At 40.5% G+C, this 15,548-nt stretch overlaps 1 protein-coding gene across 1 annotated transcript in view; it reads left to right on the top strand.

Moving 5' to 3' along the window:
- Positions 1–7,536, top strand: part of LOC147020198 (laminin subunit beta-2-like) — a 135,757-nt gene extending 128,221 nt beyond the window's left edge. Inside the window, exons 33-34 of the mRNA XM_085895332.1 lie at positions 763–916; positions 6,375–7,536. Of these exons, the coding sequence (XP_085751458.1) occupies positions 763–916; positions 6,375–6,520 (300 nt within the window). The 3' untranslated portion in view covers positions 6,521–7,536. The remainder of the gene's footprint in view (positions 1–762; positions 917–6,374) is intronic.
- Positions 7,537–15,548: the final 8,012 nt, after the last annotated feature.

Here is a 15,548-nt window from a genome sequence, read left to right as displayed (position 1 = left end):
GTCCTTCACATTTCATGTTTCAAAAGCCAGTTTTCTGCACTTCAACAATGTCTGCTTTGGTGGAGAAGGTTTTCAAAAATGTTCCGCGGAAGCTGTCCACACTTGATTTTAATGAAAGCTTCGACCCGGTAACAACTTGTGTCTGCCATGCCATCCAACTTCTACTGACTCCCATGTCAGTGAGTCAGTGTTGCCGCATACCATGGTGGGGGAGGGCAGAGGGGAAGGGAGGGATGTGCGAGAAATTTAGCAGGGGTAAAGCGACTTTCAGGCCACCCTATACAATCAATAATTAAGTCTGCATTAGTATGCTAAATAAATTTGAGGATTGCTATGATTTAAGGAAACAATTGTTAAAATATAATTTAAGGAATGATTTCAATAATGTACTATCACGGGTATAATAAAACTCCTTTAGTGGTAATATTGCACTCGTTTAAACCAAAATGCATTTGTGAATTGTGTGCATTTGTGCTTTCCTTGTATCCTGTCTCTATCCATGATCCTATTGATGAACACAGGTTTACAGTGTTGAAGAGATTAGTAAAGTTATTGGTTGGGTCTTGAACTGATGAACCAAATGAGATTTGTTGTGGTCGATGCTCTTTTCTCAACCAAACTCCTGAGAATAATAATCATGGATTACTGAGTAATTTGCCAATATTCACTTACAATGAATGGAGCCGACACATTACAGCTCTTTCTGCCAAAGCCTTTATCAATCATTGAGGAAAAAATAATTTCTTGATCCCTTTTGTGCAGAACCTACAAACGGTCTCTTTGAGCATTGACAACTTGCAGGAAAAATATGTGGACAAGGCTAATGTTTCTGCCTTGATCAATGGCAGGATCGGTGATATTGTCGAGAAACTTACGAACATCACCAACGTGCAGAACATGCTACAAAAGATTGAAGGTGATTGTTATTTTGAAATTCGACAGAACAACGTTTTGCAAGTAGTATATAATTATTTTCCAGCTGTTATGAAGGAAGATATGAATGGGAGATTCCACTTTAATTAAATGACAACCCTATGGAATACTTTAAGCACAGATGATGTTTTCTCTCCTGCTTGTGACAAACTTGTTTAAAGGATTCACATTGCATTTTAACTCTAGAACCATTTTAGAATTTGTTTTAAAGAAATTGTTTATCTGTTTTGCATTTTTATTTGACAAAGCTCATAAAGCTAGGATTCCAGGTGGAAGTTCCTTGTAATCCAGCTCTTACAGGAGCCGTAACTTAGGAAAATAGTGAGAGCATGTTGGCCAATTTGATGCCGTTGTTCCATCATTTTGTAGCATGCTTTTAATCGCATGTAACCTTTCAATGTGACAGCAGCTCAACAGTGCTCTTGCTGGTAGTTCACTACAGCTATAATCATGTGAAGAACACCATGTTGTACTTCTTCAGCTGATGAGAAGCTTGTGTTTGATCAGCCAGTGATTCTTGTTACAGTGTGTCAGTGTCACATGAGAACAGTGGGAATTTTGTATGAGTTCTCACAATCCAAAATGTCAATTGTTGCTCGTCTGCACATTCCTTTTGCACACAGCACACTTACCACCAACACTGTTCAGGAAAATCGAAAAAGGATCACATGGCTTGTCATAAAAACAAGTGGGGAAGATACATTGCATGATGAGTGCAAATATTATCAATTATTAGTAATGAACTTGGTCTTAAGGACATGCTCACTGCAACCGTATTGCAAGAATAACCAAGTGGCATGCCAATTACAGTTAAGAGTAGTGTTGCTACCTCATTAATCCAATATCCCGGTGATTAACTCAAAATTGGTGTGGAAATGAAATGGGAAAATAATCACAAGAAGGATCAGTTATGGATAAGATGAGCTTTACATTTAATACACAGAATTTTAAATAATTACAAACAATGACAATGCTACATTGACAATAAGATTAGGAATGCTTCACATGAAGGCAATTAGTTTGACGTGCTCACTGGTTTCAATTAGTCTCACTGGCTCCTTTTTGGCAGGGACTCCTCACGGTCAAGTGACAGCTCATGAGGTCTTGGTTGCACATGCATTGACCAAGCATCTGTCCTGCAGCTGTGGGGGTTACCATCCAGGGGCTGCACAGCATGAAGGAAACTTTTTGCACTTCAACCTCTGAGATGCTGGCTCATTTTGAAAGAGTGGGTGGCTAGATCAGTCACGTTCCTGGTTGGTTCTTTCTATTTGTGTGGAGACTGCCCTTCTGATCAAAGGTGGAGCAATACTACAACACAAATAGAGGTCATCCACTTGCGTTGGTTTAAGGAAACCAGAGATAGCTCTGCGGGCCATGTTGAAGATTGGATACATATTCCTGGCATGTGAGGAACGGCTCAAAACAGGACAAGTATATTCTACTGCCGAATAGCACAACACAAGTGCAGTATGAACTCTGGGTTTGTTATCCATTTAGAGTTGATCAACTTCCTCAAGATGTTGTTTCAGGGTCCTACCTTCCCTTTGTCTTGAAAACATGATATTTGCAGTTGAGGGTGTCGTCCAGTGTGACTCCAAGGTGTAGCTTGGAGTTGTAAGTTAGTCTTCTCCCATCCCAACAGACATTCAGTAATAACAATTGAGAGTGATATCACACAGGAATAAGGCTATAAACAGTTAATAAAGGGAATTCCAACAAACCTTGACATTTTAAAGTTAAAATCAAAACAGACTTTTTTTTGTATACCAAGTCGAGGCTCATGTAAGAGCAAATACACAGAACATATAACAAGGCAGGAGACAAACGGGGTGGGAGAGGGAAGCACAAAATAGTGGGGAACAAAGACAATAGGAGATCTGTTGAAGGGAGAGGGATGGGGTGGGGTACATGGGGTAAACAAGATGGGACTACAGGGACTTTCAGGAAGGAAAACAGGGAATTTGAAGGAGGTGCGTTTGAGGTGGATTCGCAGGGGTAGTTAAGATCAAGATTTGGGAAGGGGGGAAGATATGAGATGGTTGTGAACAGCTGTTTTGAAGACCTGGAGGGAGGAGTGGGATTGAAGAGAGTGAGGAAGTTTGTTCCAGAGGCAGGAGATGCACAATACAAATGGAGAAATAAGAGTGATTTGGGCTGTAGCATCTCTTCATCAGAACAAGTTTCTAAAATTGTTCAGGGCAAGGGATTTATCCACAAGAAAAAAGGAAGATAATGTCAGGGACAACAAAAGTTCAAAGATGTCATGTTCCGGGGATGTATCAAATCAATGATGCATGATAGCCCGATCCAGATTTTTGCCAAATGTGGAGTAGAATTTGTTGCATCTCTTATACAATACTGCATAGGTCAGCTTTCCTGCAACTCCCGACATGCACACAAGTAGTGGACATAAAAAAAAGGAAACACTTGGATAAATGAGGAACACCAAGTATATTGAAAACAACGGCTTCCACAAAGGTGTGGCCCATGTGTTAATTAAGCAAATATCATCCCAGCATGCTTCGGGTCATGTATAAAAATGCTGCACATGCCTGGTTGCCTATAATTATGGCTGGCATGGCATGGCTGCAAGTGAAATCCTCAGTGACTTTGAAAGAGGAGTGATTGTTGGGGCACTTTTGGCAGGAGCTTCGATGACAAAGACAGTGCAACTTTCTGATATTTCATGAGCAATGGTGTCAAAGGTGAAGTCGGCATGGAACTCCAAGGGAAAGACATCAGAAAAGGGCAACAGTGGGCGGAAGCACATACTCTAGGATCGTGATATCCGTGCATCAATTTGAAGTTTAAGGTAAAGCATGCAAGCAACTGGAGATCAATTGACTGTAAATTACAACCTGCGGTGCGATCGGTCAGTGTCATCAAACACGGTCTGCTAAAAACTCCACAGAGCAGGATACCATAGTTGGGTTAAAGTGTACAAACCGCTGCTCACCACACTTGGTAATGCACATTTGTGAGTTCAGTGGTGCAAAGAGCACAGGCAATGGATTACCAAGCAATAGAGAAATGTGATATGTTCAGATGAATCATCCTTCACCATGTTCTCGACAAATGGATGAGTGTATGTGTAGTGCTACAATCCTGAGTGCTTGGTTCCAACAGTGAAGGGCTCTGGTGGTTCTGTAATGTTGAGGGGAAAATTTTTCTGGCATGGTTTGGGTGTAGTCATTCCTTGAGAAGGCAAGGTCAAAGCCAATCTCTACTTAATGGGACCGAGTGATCATCTTCACACCATATCACAGCATTTCATTCCTGCTGGGAGAGGTGTCTTCCAGGATGACAATGCCCCATCCAAAGAGCTTGTGTGGTTGCCCAGTGGTTTGATTGATAAGCATGACACTGTTATCCATATATCATGGCTTTCTCAGTCACCAGATCTGAATCCAATCGAGCATTTATAGGATATTCTGGAACGACGCCTGCGACAGCGTTTTCCATCTCCATCAAACAGGTGTGAGTCAATTGACTTTCTCGTGGAAGAATGGTGCCGCATCCTGCAGAATTGCAGACGTTGATGGACTCTTTGCCACGGAGCTTACAGGCCATCGTGGCCGCATGCGGTGACCCAATGCCCAATTAAGTGACTTTTTCGTCCACAACCTGGATGTTTCCAGTAGTTTTATGGTGTTCATGTCAGGACTCTGTGGTGTCCAGAGAAGAAGCTGCAGCCCATTCTATCTCTTTGAGGCAAGTTGTTTTGAAGTTATGGCATCTAGCCATTTTGTTGCCATTGTTCTGCAGTAAATGTGTTCCAAGCTGAAAAATGCTTCACTTGTACCATATCGTGGTAAGTGGGTTTCTTGTATACTAGCAAGGTATATGGCAGCAATAAATTTTTTTATAGGGTTTGAGGCTCTTGTAGGAGCTATAACACAAACCATGTACATACATGCAGATAGAGAATCTTGACTTCACAGAAGCACAACTGACTTTGAGGGAAGTGATGTAACTTCCTGGACATGTTGGGTAGCGATGATGCCATATTTAACCTCCGCCATCGAAGATGGGCGGAGGTTACTGTTTTCACCCCTGTCTGTTTGTTTGTATGTTTGTTTGTTTGTGAACACTATTACGGAAAAACTCTGGATGGATTTCGACGAAACTTGTTGGGGGGATTAGGTATGGTTCAAGGATCATGCCATTAGATTTTGGACTTGGTCCAAAGTCCAATATGGCTGCTATGGTGGCCATTTTGAAAAAAAAATTTGAAATTTTTTTTTTGCATTTCTACATGTTTTAAGTGATTTCCAACCCCCCCAAAAAAATTGTTAGAGAAAAAAAGCCAGAAATTTTGCAACTTTTTTTTTCAAAAAAATTTCGATTTTATTTTTTTTGGCATTTCTACATGCGCGTCGATCTAGTTTAGTTTATTCAATCGTGGTTCAGTGGAGTCTGATCTGTTTTGACCTTCAATGAATAGGATATCAGGTTCACTTAAGTGACCCAGCAGTATCGGCGGCAGAGGTTTTGCACTCTACCGAGTGCTCCCCCTCTAGTTATGACTGCTTTTCTCACCGCACTCAGCAGGGGAATTAAGGAGAAATTTCTTCCTTCCCATGGATGCCAACCTTTAGGGTTTGTCCATGCTCTGTCCCTTCAATGCTGAGCATCAATCGAGGAAGCAGCATGTACCATTTTTAGTCTTTTGGCATGACAAGGCCAGGGTCGGTATTGCACCTCCGACCTTCTTAACTCAGAGTGGACATTCTAAACATTATGCCACCAAGTCTTGTTTTCCGATTTATTGTAGGAAGATGGTGCACCATCCCTGTAAGAGACTGAATTTATCTGCAGCTTCTTCCCTGAGCACCACAGAATCCTGACATGAACAACATGAAACAAGTCTGTGAATATTTGGATCGGGAACTGTGGAAAAGGCAATCTCTGCCAAGTAATACATTATCACGTTGTCATTCAGAATATCATTGATTTGATATCTTCATGGGTTCAATCACCTTATGATAGCAAAGGACATTCTGCGAGCAGATGTGTGTGTGTGTGTGTGTGTGTGTGTGTGTGTGTGTGTGTGTGTGTGTGTGTGTGTGTGTGTGTGTGTGTGTGTGTGTGTGTGTGTGTGTGTGTGTATCACAGATTATTATAGTAAAGTCTGTTACAATCAGGAGTGTTCATTTTATTCTGGCATATACTGTATAAAAACATCCACAGTCAGAACTTGAATCACACCGTTTTTTATGAACATGAACATAGTAATGATTCAAATTATTCTTCACCATTTAAGATGACAGAAACATTTACTCCGTACACCATAAATAACCTTTCAACAAAATTACCAACAATTTATGGCATCTTGAGATACTGTGTATCGAATGATCGTATTTAAATAATAACTTAAGCATTCCTTGGTTTTTGCTTGTGTTGAAAGTTCACTGACACGATGTTGTGGGTGTATGCAGATCAGAAGAAGAAAATTTCTGAACAAAGGGAAGTGATGCAAGATCGGCACAAGCAAATTGAAAATATGAATAAGGAAGTCAAAGAATATAAGAAAAAGATCGATGATGTTATAATAAAGTACAATCACTGTGCTTTATTAAGGTAAATTTGTCATTTTCCAGTTACTATAGAATCATTCTGGTTCTTAAAGAAGAGAACTCGTATTCAGGTGGTCCACTATCACCCAGTAAAAGGGCAAACTAGATTGACAATTGGCTACCTTTCCTTAAATACATACACAGAACCACTCTTCCAGTTGTTTTCCCCATTTCTTAAGGATTTTTTTAAAAAGTGATGTTGACAAACATGTTTTTCGGCTGATTTGTTGCCTCCGCCACCGAAGGTGGAAGGAGGTTATGTTTTCACCCCAGTCTGTCCGTTTTGTCTGTGTGCAGGATATCTCAAAAAGTTGTGGACGGATCTGGGTGACATTTTGTGGGCAAGTTGGGTGGATGACAAGGACAAAATTTTGGATTTTAGTGAAGATCCGGATCCGGATCTCGATCTGGTTCCTATAATTTTTCAAGTGATTCTTCACCATTGAGAGATAGGGCCAAACATGATAGAAAGCATGATATCTCAAAAAGTTGGGGACATATTCGAACAAAACCTGGTGGACACATTGGGTGTATGACAAGGAAGAATTCATTCAATTTTGGTGAAGATCCGAATCTGATAATTTTTTGAGACATTCTTCACCGTTGAGAGATGGGGCGAAACTGGTATGTATCATGATATCGCACGAAGTCGTGCACGGATTTGGATGAAACTTGATAGACAGGTTGGGTGTGTGACAAGGACGAAATTATCTGATTTTGGTGAAGATCCGAATCCAGATCTGGATAAGAGAATTATTTAATTTTTAAAGTGATTCTTCACCATTTAGAGCTGGAGCCAAAAACAATACAAAGCATGATATTTCAAAAATTTTATTGGGCCCATTATGTTCTCGTGGATCAGGCAATTGCGTGTCAGAGGTATGACCTCTACCGAGTACCCTTCCAGTTTAGTTTGGTTTTCTATTTTATTGGGATAGGGTTAATTACATCTTGCTTTGATCGGAATTTATTTTCACATTGTAATCACAGTTAAAAATAAATAACAACCCGTTATTGTCTTCAATGATGTATGTTATTTCTATTCTCACAACCTTCTGCCTAAACTCTATACATACGAGTGACATTTTATACTAAACTTTATGAAAAATTTTCAAGCTCCATGTGAAATTAGTTTTGTCCTTTTAAGGAACATGCGTGGTCAATCTGTCTGTACAGATTGTTACCTGAATTGTTAGCACGTATATAGTTTTAACACTTCCAAAAATGCTGTATTCGTTTAAACTTCCAAAATCCAGGTTGACTGCCAACTTTGACTCTTTTATTCCTCGCTTCTCCCATCTATGGAACCATCTTCCAGAGGCTGTTCTGTCTCACTTTTCCCTGCAGGGCTTGAAACAGACAGTGCATGACCATCTCGTGACCATCCTGACCCATTATTTTTATTACCCCCATTAACTCTTCATAACTCCCCGACTCTCTTACTTGCTGATTTCAGTGCTTCCTCCCTCTCTCTCCCTTTTCTTGTTTAGTTCGAAAGTCGAAACACGTCGAGGTAATGTTTAGCGTACCCGAAACTTATTTCTAACCTATGAGTAACGTTTTGTAAGCATGCTACATGAACGTTGTTCACACTTTGCAACACGTTACTTGAAAGTACTACTACTACTACTACCAACATAGACATCACTAAATTCTCTCGAACTACTACTACTAATAACATCGACATCACTAAATTCTCTCGAACTACTACTACTACTAACATCGACATCACTAAATTCTCTCAAACTACTACTGCTACTACTACTGCTACTACTACTAACATCGACATCACTAAATTCTCTCGAACTACTACTGCTACTACTACTACTAATAACATCGACATCACTAAATTCTCTCGAACTACTACTACTACTGCTACTGCTACTACCACTGCTACTGACATTGACAGCTACTCAACATGGAGTCTGGAACACTGACGGGTTCCTCTTGTGAAGCCCATTTGTATACACCAATTCCCATAAACGCTGCCAATACGCCATTAGACGGTAGCTGTAAGTTAAAAACACGTTCAGTAAGTTCTGTGGTCGTCCGGAAGATGTCAATCAAATTCGTCTACATACGCCAATGTGCGTTTGAGATACGTTACACATAGGTTCAAAGCACGCTACTCATAGGTTCAAAGCACGCTATTAATAGGTTAAAAGCACGTTACTCGTAGGTTAAAAATGAAGTTTCGGGTATGCTAAACATTACCTCGACGTGTTTCGACTTATGAGTAACTTACAAGTAACGTGTGGCTGACGTGTGTAAACGATTGCGGAGCGTGCCGAGAAATTATGCCAGCGTATGCAGAACTTGTGAGCCATAAGTCGAGTACGTCGTAAAATTTTCAGCATGCTTGAAATTTCACGATGTACTCGACGCACCACGTAATATGCCAGCGTACTTCATTGTTTTTCATCGTGCTCCTAACGTATACACAACTTGCCCATACCGTATTCGACGTGTCCCAGCGTTTTAGACACATTTTTCATAGGTCGGCATGCACTGGCTAAATCGTCAAGGTGTGACTGCGATGGTGACACTTCCAATTCTCAGGCGGTTATGATTTAAATCGGCGTGCGGCAGGTTTTTAACAGAGAACGCCACGAGTTCGTCGGCGATACGTGCAGCGCACTATGACTAAGTTAAACTATCGTTGGGCATAGGTTGTGAACGCCGACAACAGGCTAAGCATTCGTTGGTATAAGTTATCTTTAACACAACGAAACGTTCTGTGCCCGTTACTAATACGTTATGCATATGACCAACACGTTCTGAATATGACCAAAACTTTTTTAAAAAACCTCAAAACTTCAGCGTACGCCAACGTTTTACGTGCATTGTTATACGTTGCCATTCTTGGCTAAAACGTCAAGGTGTGACTGGGCCTTAACCTTAACTAAGCAGATACATAAAAGTAACAATTCACTAAAATGCTCTGAATTCTGAAGCCAAGGCAGCAGTCGCAGTATGTGAGCACGTGGCAATGTTGTAATAGAACTTGTGATGATCGAATTGACAGTGGAGTGAGCAGGAGCTTGGCAGTTGTAATGCATTTATAATCAAGGCAATTATGAAGCAGAGGACAAAGCAGTACCAGAAGCCTTCATTGTCATATCAATGCAGTGCAAGGTGCTGAAAAAAAGTCTCTATGCAAAGCATACCATCTTGATCTATTACATCAGTTTCGTTGCTGAGAATCATTCCTGCTGGCTTTTGTGAGTCAGCAGCATAAGGAATTGCCTGACATGAGCACACAAGCCTTGTAGAAACGGGGCAAGTCAAACAAAGGATGCTGGGACAGGTGTGTCGTCCTACTGAGGCTGGAGCTCAAACGAATGTCGAGCCTCCTTCGGTACTTGTTTTGAAGGGGGAATTCACTCTGAGTGGAGCAGCGAAGCAACTACAACGGCTTCGCCAATCCTCCCATTTCTGTTGGTCTGGTTCATGCATTCTGTGCCATTCTCACAGATACCTACAGCCTCCAAGCCCTTGACCTGTATGGGTCAGCCACCACTTGTCTGGGCAAATCTCTTGTCGGCCAAGCCACCGTACCTTGATCCAGCAGTGATGACTGATTCTTTGGACCACTGCAAGGGTATTAGGTGCCCGAAGGTAACCTTCAAGTGTTTCTCCCCCACCCTCCCTTTTTCACCACAATTAACCTTGGAGAATGAATAAAACTTCTTCATTTATAATTACAGATCTACTTTACATGAAAAAGGAGAAAATGATGCTGAGATTCAGGTGTATTAAGTTGCTTTATACATTACTACATTCATAGATATCTTACCTTATGGAAAGTAAGTTACCGAGTAAGACAGTTGTTTACACAGGCCAGCACACATCTGTATTCACACATCTATGTCAGAAAACACACCGAGAGGCTCTTGAATAATCACTCTCCCACGAAACCCGAGCTATAATTTGAATAGAGGCTCCAACGCTTAAATCATCTCCAGTCTCCTCTGGAGATGTCAGTGATGTATATCAGTAGATCAAGACTTCATTTCCCACTGCTGAGTCTGCTTGTTTACTTATGTAATTTAATGATTCGTTAATTTAGTTTTTTGCCGCCATCCCAAATTTTGTTGCTCTGGGCGACCGCCTAGTTTGCCTATTGGTTGCGCCTCGAGGCAACCAAGGCGACCACCTGCAGATTCCAACTCATTGTGAGATACTTGCTGCCTGTTGTTTTTGCTACAATTATCAACTTGGTTCACATTTTTCTACTGTTGACTTAACAATGCAAATATTAAAGGATCATTTGGTTAAAAAAAAAAAAATTCAGAAAGGCTGTGTTGTCAATATGTCACATTTATAGCTTCATAAATTGCTCCCACTTCTGCTCAAAACATGTTTTAATCATGATCACATTGTTGTCTTTTTTTTAACATTCATCATTTTAAGAGCATTGGTGAACACACACACACACACACACACACACACACACACACACACACACACACACACACACACACACACACACACACACACACCATGGAAATGACAAGTGGAAGATGAGGATTTGACAATGAGCTTCTGCTCATCATCGGCTTCAATCTTGTAAGACAAAAATTAACTCCAGATGGTGTTTCAGGCCAAATGTTTTGTCAGAGTCCATTATAGGTAAAGTTGCCTTTCGTTTCACACCAGGCAAATCAAAACCTACAAATTATATTTTTGTAAGCACTGAATAATAGTAAAGGACATTCTGCAAGCAAATATGAATGTAGGTTGTCCATTTGAGAGAGAACGTGTGTGTGTGTGTGTGTGTGTGTGTGTGTGTGTGTGTGTGTGTGTGTGTGTGTGTGTGTGTGTGTGTGTGTGTGTGTGTGTGTGTGTGTGTGTGTGTGTCACAGATTGTTATCATAAAGCTTGTTTCCAATCAGGGGTGTTCATTTTATTCTGACTGAGCACTGTATAAAAAGATCCAGTCGGAACTGGGATCATACTATATGAGCATGTGTTGTAAAATGTCTTTGAGATGCATGGTTTTATCAAACCTCAAACGATCAACCACTGGAGACAGGTGTGCCAGGTATGCTGAAGGTGTGTGTGTTTTCACCAATTATGTAAAACAGCTTCAAACGGAATTGCATTTACATGCAATACATTCCACATTCAAACACTTTTGGAAGAATTTGACTTTCTGGACTTTTACAGACAAGACTTACAAAGACATAAAAAACTAGAAGGGCACTCAGTAGAGCGAATACCTCCACCACGCAATGCCTGATCCACGAAAACATATCGGGCACAATACGTTTTTGAAATATCATGCTAGACAATACTATATCATTTTTAGCCCTATCTCTCAATGGTGAAGAATCACTTAAAAAAAAACTTATTTAGATCCGGACCCGGATCTTAACCAAAATATAATCATTTCATCCTTATCACACACCCAACCTACCCACCAAATTTCATACGGATCCGTACACAACTTTTTTTAGATATCCTGTACACAGTCAGACAAACAAACAAACAAGCAAAAAAGATGTCATGCACAGCACGATACTTGCAAAATGCATAAAACAAATTTGACCTCAAAAATAATTGGTGGCTGAATTCAATGACCAAATATGCAACTCCTCTTCCAATTTCAAGTCAATCGGATGAAAATTGACAATATGAGAATTTCGTCCTACGTTGACCTTTTGTCCATTGTTGACCTCAAAAATAATTGGTGATTGAATTGGTGAAGGTCACTGGACCCGATATGCAAATCGTCTTCAAATCTAGTCAATCAGAAGAAAATTAACAATTTTAGAAATTCCAGCTTAGTTGTTGACATTTAGCCTATGTTGACCTTTTGGTCTATATTGACCTCAAAAGCAATTGTCTGGTTGAATTCAGTGACCTGAAATATAAATCCTCTTCAAATTTCAATTAATCGGATGAAAATTGAGGATTTTAGAAATCTCACTGAAGTTGTTTACCTTTGGCCTATGTTGACCTTAAGGCTGAGGTTGACCTCAAAATAACTGGTGGTTGAATTCATTAAGCTCATATGAAAATTATTTTCAAATTTCAAGTCAATCCGATGAAAATTGAGGATTTTCGAAATTTGACAAATTTGTTTTCCTTTGGCCTATGTTGACCTTTGACCTCAAAAACAATATGTGCCTTCTTTATGGCAAACTCTACCATGTGGTGAAGTTTCGTGAAGATTGGTTTAAAATTGTTACCTGTAGGCGATTGACAGACAGAGTTACAAAATCGACTGACTGATAAAATTGAAAAATCTTTGATTTTGCAGGTAACAAACAGACAGACAGAGAGGGGTGACAACATAACCTCCATCACCTTCGGTGGCATAGATAATAAGTAACGATAATAAAATAGACTTGATACAACACCATATAAATCATTCAAAAAAGTGATGACTGTTAACTCCAGATAAACTCCAGAAATTACCATTCAATTACTAGGTCCCAAAAATGCACAGAAACCCTTGTAAGTTAAGATTCAGCTTCACAAGTAGAGAATGTAGTTTGAAACAAAAAAAAAAAAAACAGATTGCAGACCCTCGCTCGGACTTCTTTTGTGTGGTGTATTTTGTGTGGCGTTTGTGTGCTGGTGTGTTACGTAATTAATGACGCATAATTTTAACTGCCACTTTTTAACTGCTGGCAGTGATGACCGGGTACCAAGATGTCCCTCTTTGATTGGACACCTGACCCTGACCCATGATGTTTTTCAATTATTATTCATTACTCAATTTAATTTAGGATGGGATTAAGACAAATTCGATTCAATTCAAATAGAAGATGAAATAGGTGCAGTCCTGCATTGGAGAAATCAGAAGAACCCAAAACAAGCAAAAAGCAAAGATGAAGTCATCCGGAGGAACTTGGATAGAATTCGCATTTCAGCTGCTACTCCTCCACCCTCAAACCCATCCAGGCACACCCAAGTGAGCCTTATTCAAAAAACAAAAACAATCAAAGAAAGAAAAAGAACCCATATCAAAAAATTAAATATTTCTGGCTGCCAGACTATGCGTCCGATCAAGTTGAAATTTAAAACATGTATTCCCAATCACTACTAGATCATAAATGTGGAAGTGTCACATCGATTTATTCAGTGGTTCCAGAGAAAACATTATTTAATAGCTTTCTTCAATCAAATATGGCTGCTAAACAATGTGACCTATCAATTATTCCTTAAACTTGTACCACCCATGGCTTGGGGAATATTTGTGTGAAGTTTCCCTTTCGATCTGCCAACCATTCTGGAGAAGAATATTTTTTATAGGTTTTAGAGTAAATCCAAGATGACTGCCAAATAATGTGACCTATCACAAATGTGTGAACCTTTTGTTCCTCATGGAGAGGTGGTCATTCTTGTAAAGTTTCATCTCGATCTGTTCAGCCACTTCAGAGAAGAAGATTTTTGAAGGTATGTTTTATTAAAACCAACATGACTGCCGAATCACGTGACAAATGACGTCATCAAATTATTTTTTTGTGGACCATTTTATGCCGAGATGACCCTCAAAATTTTTCATACTGATCAGATGTTCCATTCTGCATATGCAATTATGACTACGTAACGAAGGCACCAATGACATCATTTAAAAAAATCACACTTGCAAATACCACCCATCGCTTCGCTGATGGGTACACTAAAGGGAGGAGAGAGAAAGAGGGGGGAAGAGGGAGAGAGGGGTGTGGGAGAGAGAGCGAGGAGAGTCATGAGGTGGAGGGCAAAGGTGAGAGGAGGGAGGGGGTGAGGAAGAGGTTGGGGATCGAGGAGGATTGATGGAGCGAGGAGGGGTGGGGAAGGGAAGACAGTGTGACGTGAGAGGAAGGGAAAGCAGACGTGCGGTGTGTCACCAACCCTCAGGAGCTGTCACCAACCACCGTTGCAAATGTCATCAGGATCTCTTACAACTGTCATCAAGGCGGTCCTGCCATTCTTTAATAGGCTACCAGTGTAGACGGAGCCTCAAGCACGTCTTCAGCCAAATCCAGCTTGCTTATTGGCACGTTTCTGCACGAGACCTCCAACCGTCCATTCTCACGGTCATTCTTTCGACCATCGAACGAGATGCAACTACCAATTAACACAGGCCGAGCTTATGACGCCATTTTCAGGGCGCTGGACGAATACCAGAAAGTGACTATTTGCCGGAACAAACGAGCGAAAACATGAAGCGCTCACAGAAAGTTAACAGGCAATCATCACCTCTTTGTTTAGCCGATATGAAGGAGAGCCGGTCAGCATCCATAGAGCTGCTGGACAAGGTGTCAAAGGTCAATGGAAAAAGGTGGGTTGTTGATCGTTGATGAGAAATAGATGGGTGCCTGAGATAAACAATTTGAGACCACAGCCATGTTTGATCATCAGAATAAACTGTTCTGGAAAAGCTTGCGATGTGATTAATGACTCAAATATCCTGTAAGTCCAATGTGAAAATGAAAATGATAACCAAAATAAAATGTGTAAATAAATCCTGTATTTCCAAGCCAATGGGTCTCGATGGAAGGGGAATATAACGAGTATCCGTTGGGCAAATGGCTGTTTTATCGCGTGCACGAACGGTGAATATCGCTCATGAAAAATGATGTAAAATCATATGTCATGAACGTGTCATAAAGATGAAAAGGTTGTCCCCTCGGAAATGGAGGGAACTCGTTCTCTACCCTTCTCCAATGCATCAAAGAGTTAGAATCCCACCAGACAAGGGGATGGATCTGTTCTGAACATGCATTTATGGAAATAACTGTCTGAGGACCTGGATGTTGTGTGTATTACTCAGATCCGATTCTGAAATCCACAACAGTATGTAGTCAATGTAGAGATGGGAAAACTGTCCAGCAGCGTGGGTGATCGAGGTCCTACACCCCCCTCCTCCCAACCCCCCCCCCACACACACACACACCTGTGATCCGATACAAACAAAAACTATGAAGGATTTTCACGACCACGGAGAGCATCATCATTTTCAAATGGATTGTGTCTTGGTGAGTAATTAATTAAATCAGTACTTTGGACCAGAAAGAGGGTTATTGATTCCATAATTTT

This window comes from Eptatretus burgeri, chromosome 9 (assembly GCF_056783735.1).
Source record: "Eptatretus burgeri isolate ZD-2024b chromosome 9, Ebu_testis_v1, whole genome shotgun sequence".
NCBI classification, from domain to species: Eukaryota; Metazoa; Chordata; class Myxini; order Myxiniformes; family Myxinidae; genus Eptatretus; species Eptatretus burgeri.
The sequence above is the reverse complement of the archived record's forward strand: the minus strand, read 5'-3'. Positions and strand labels throughout refer to the sequence as shown.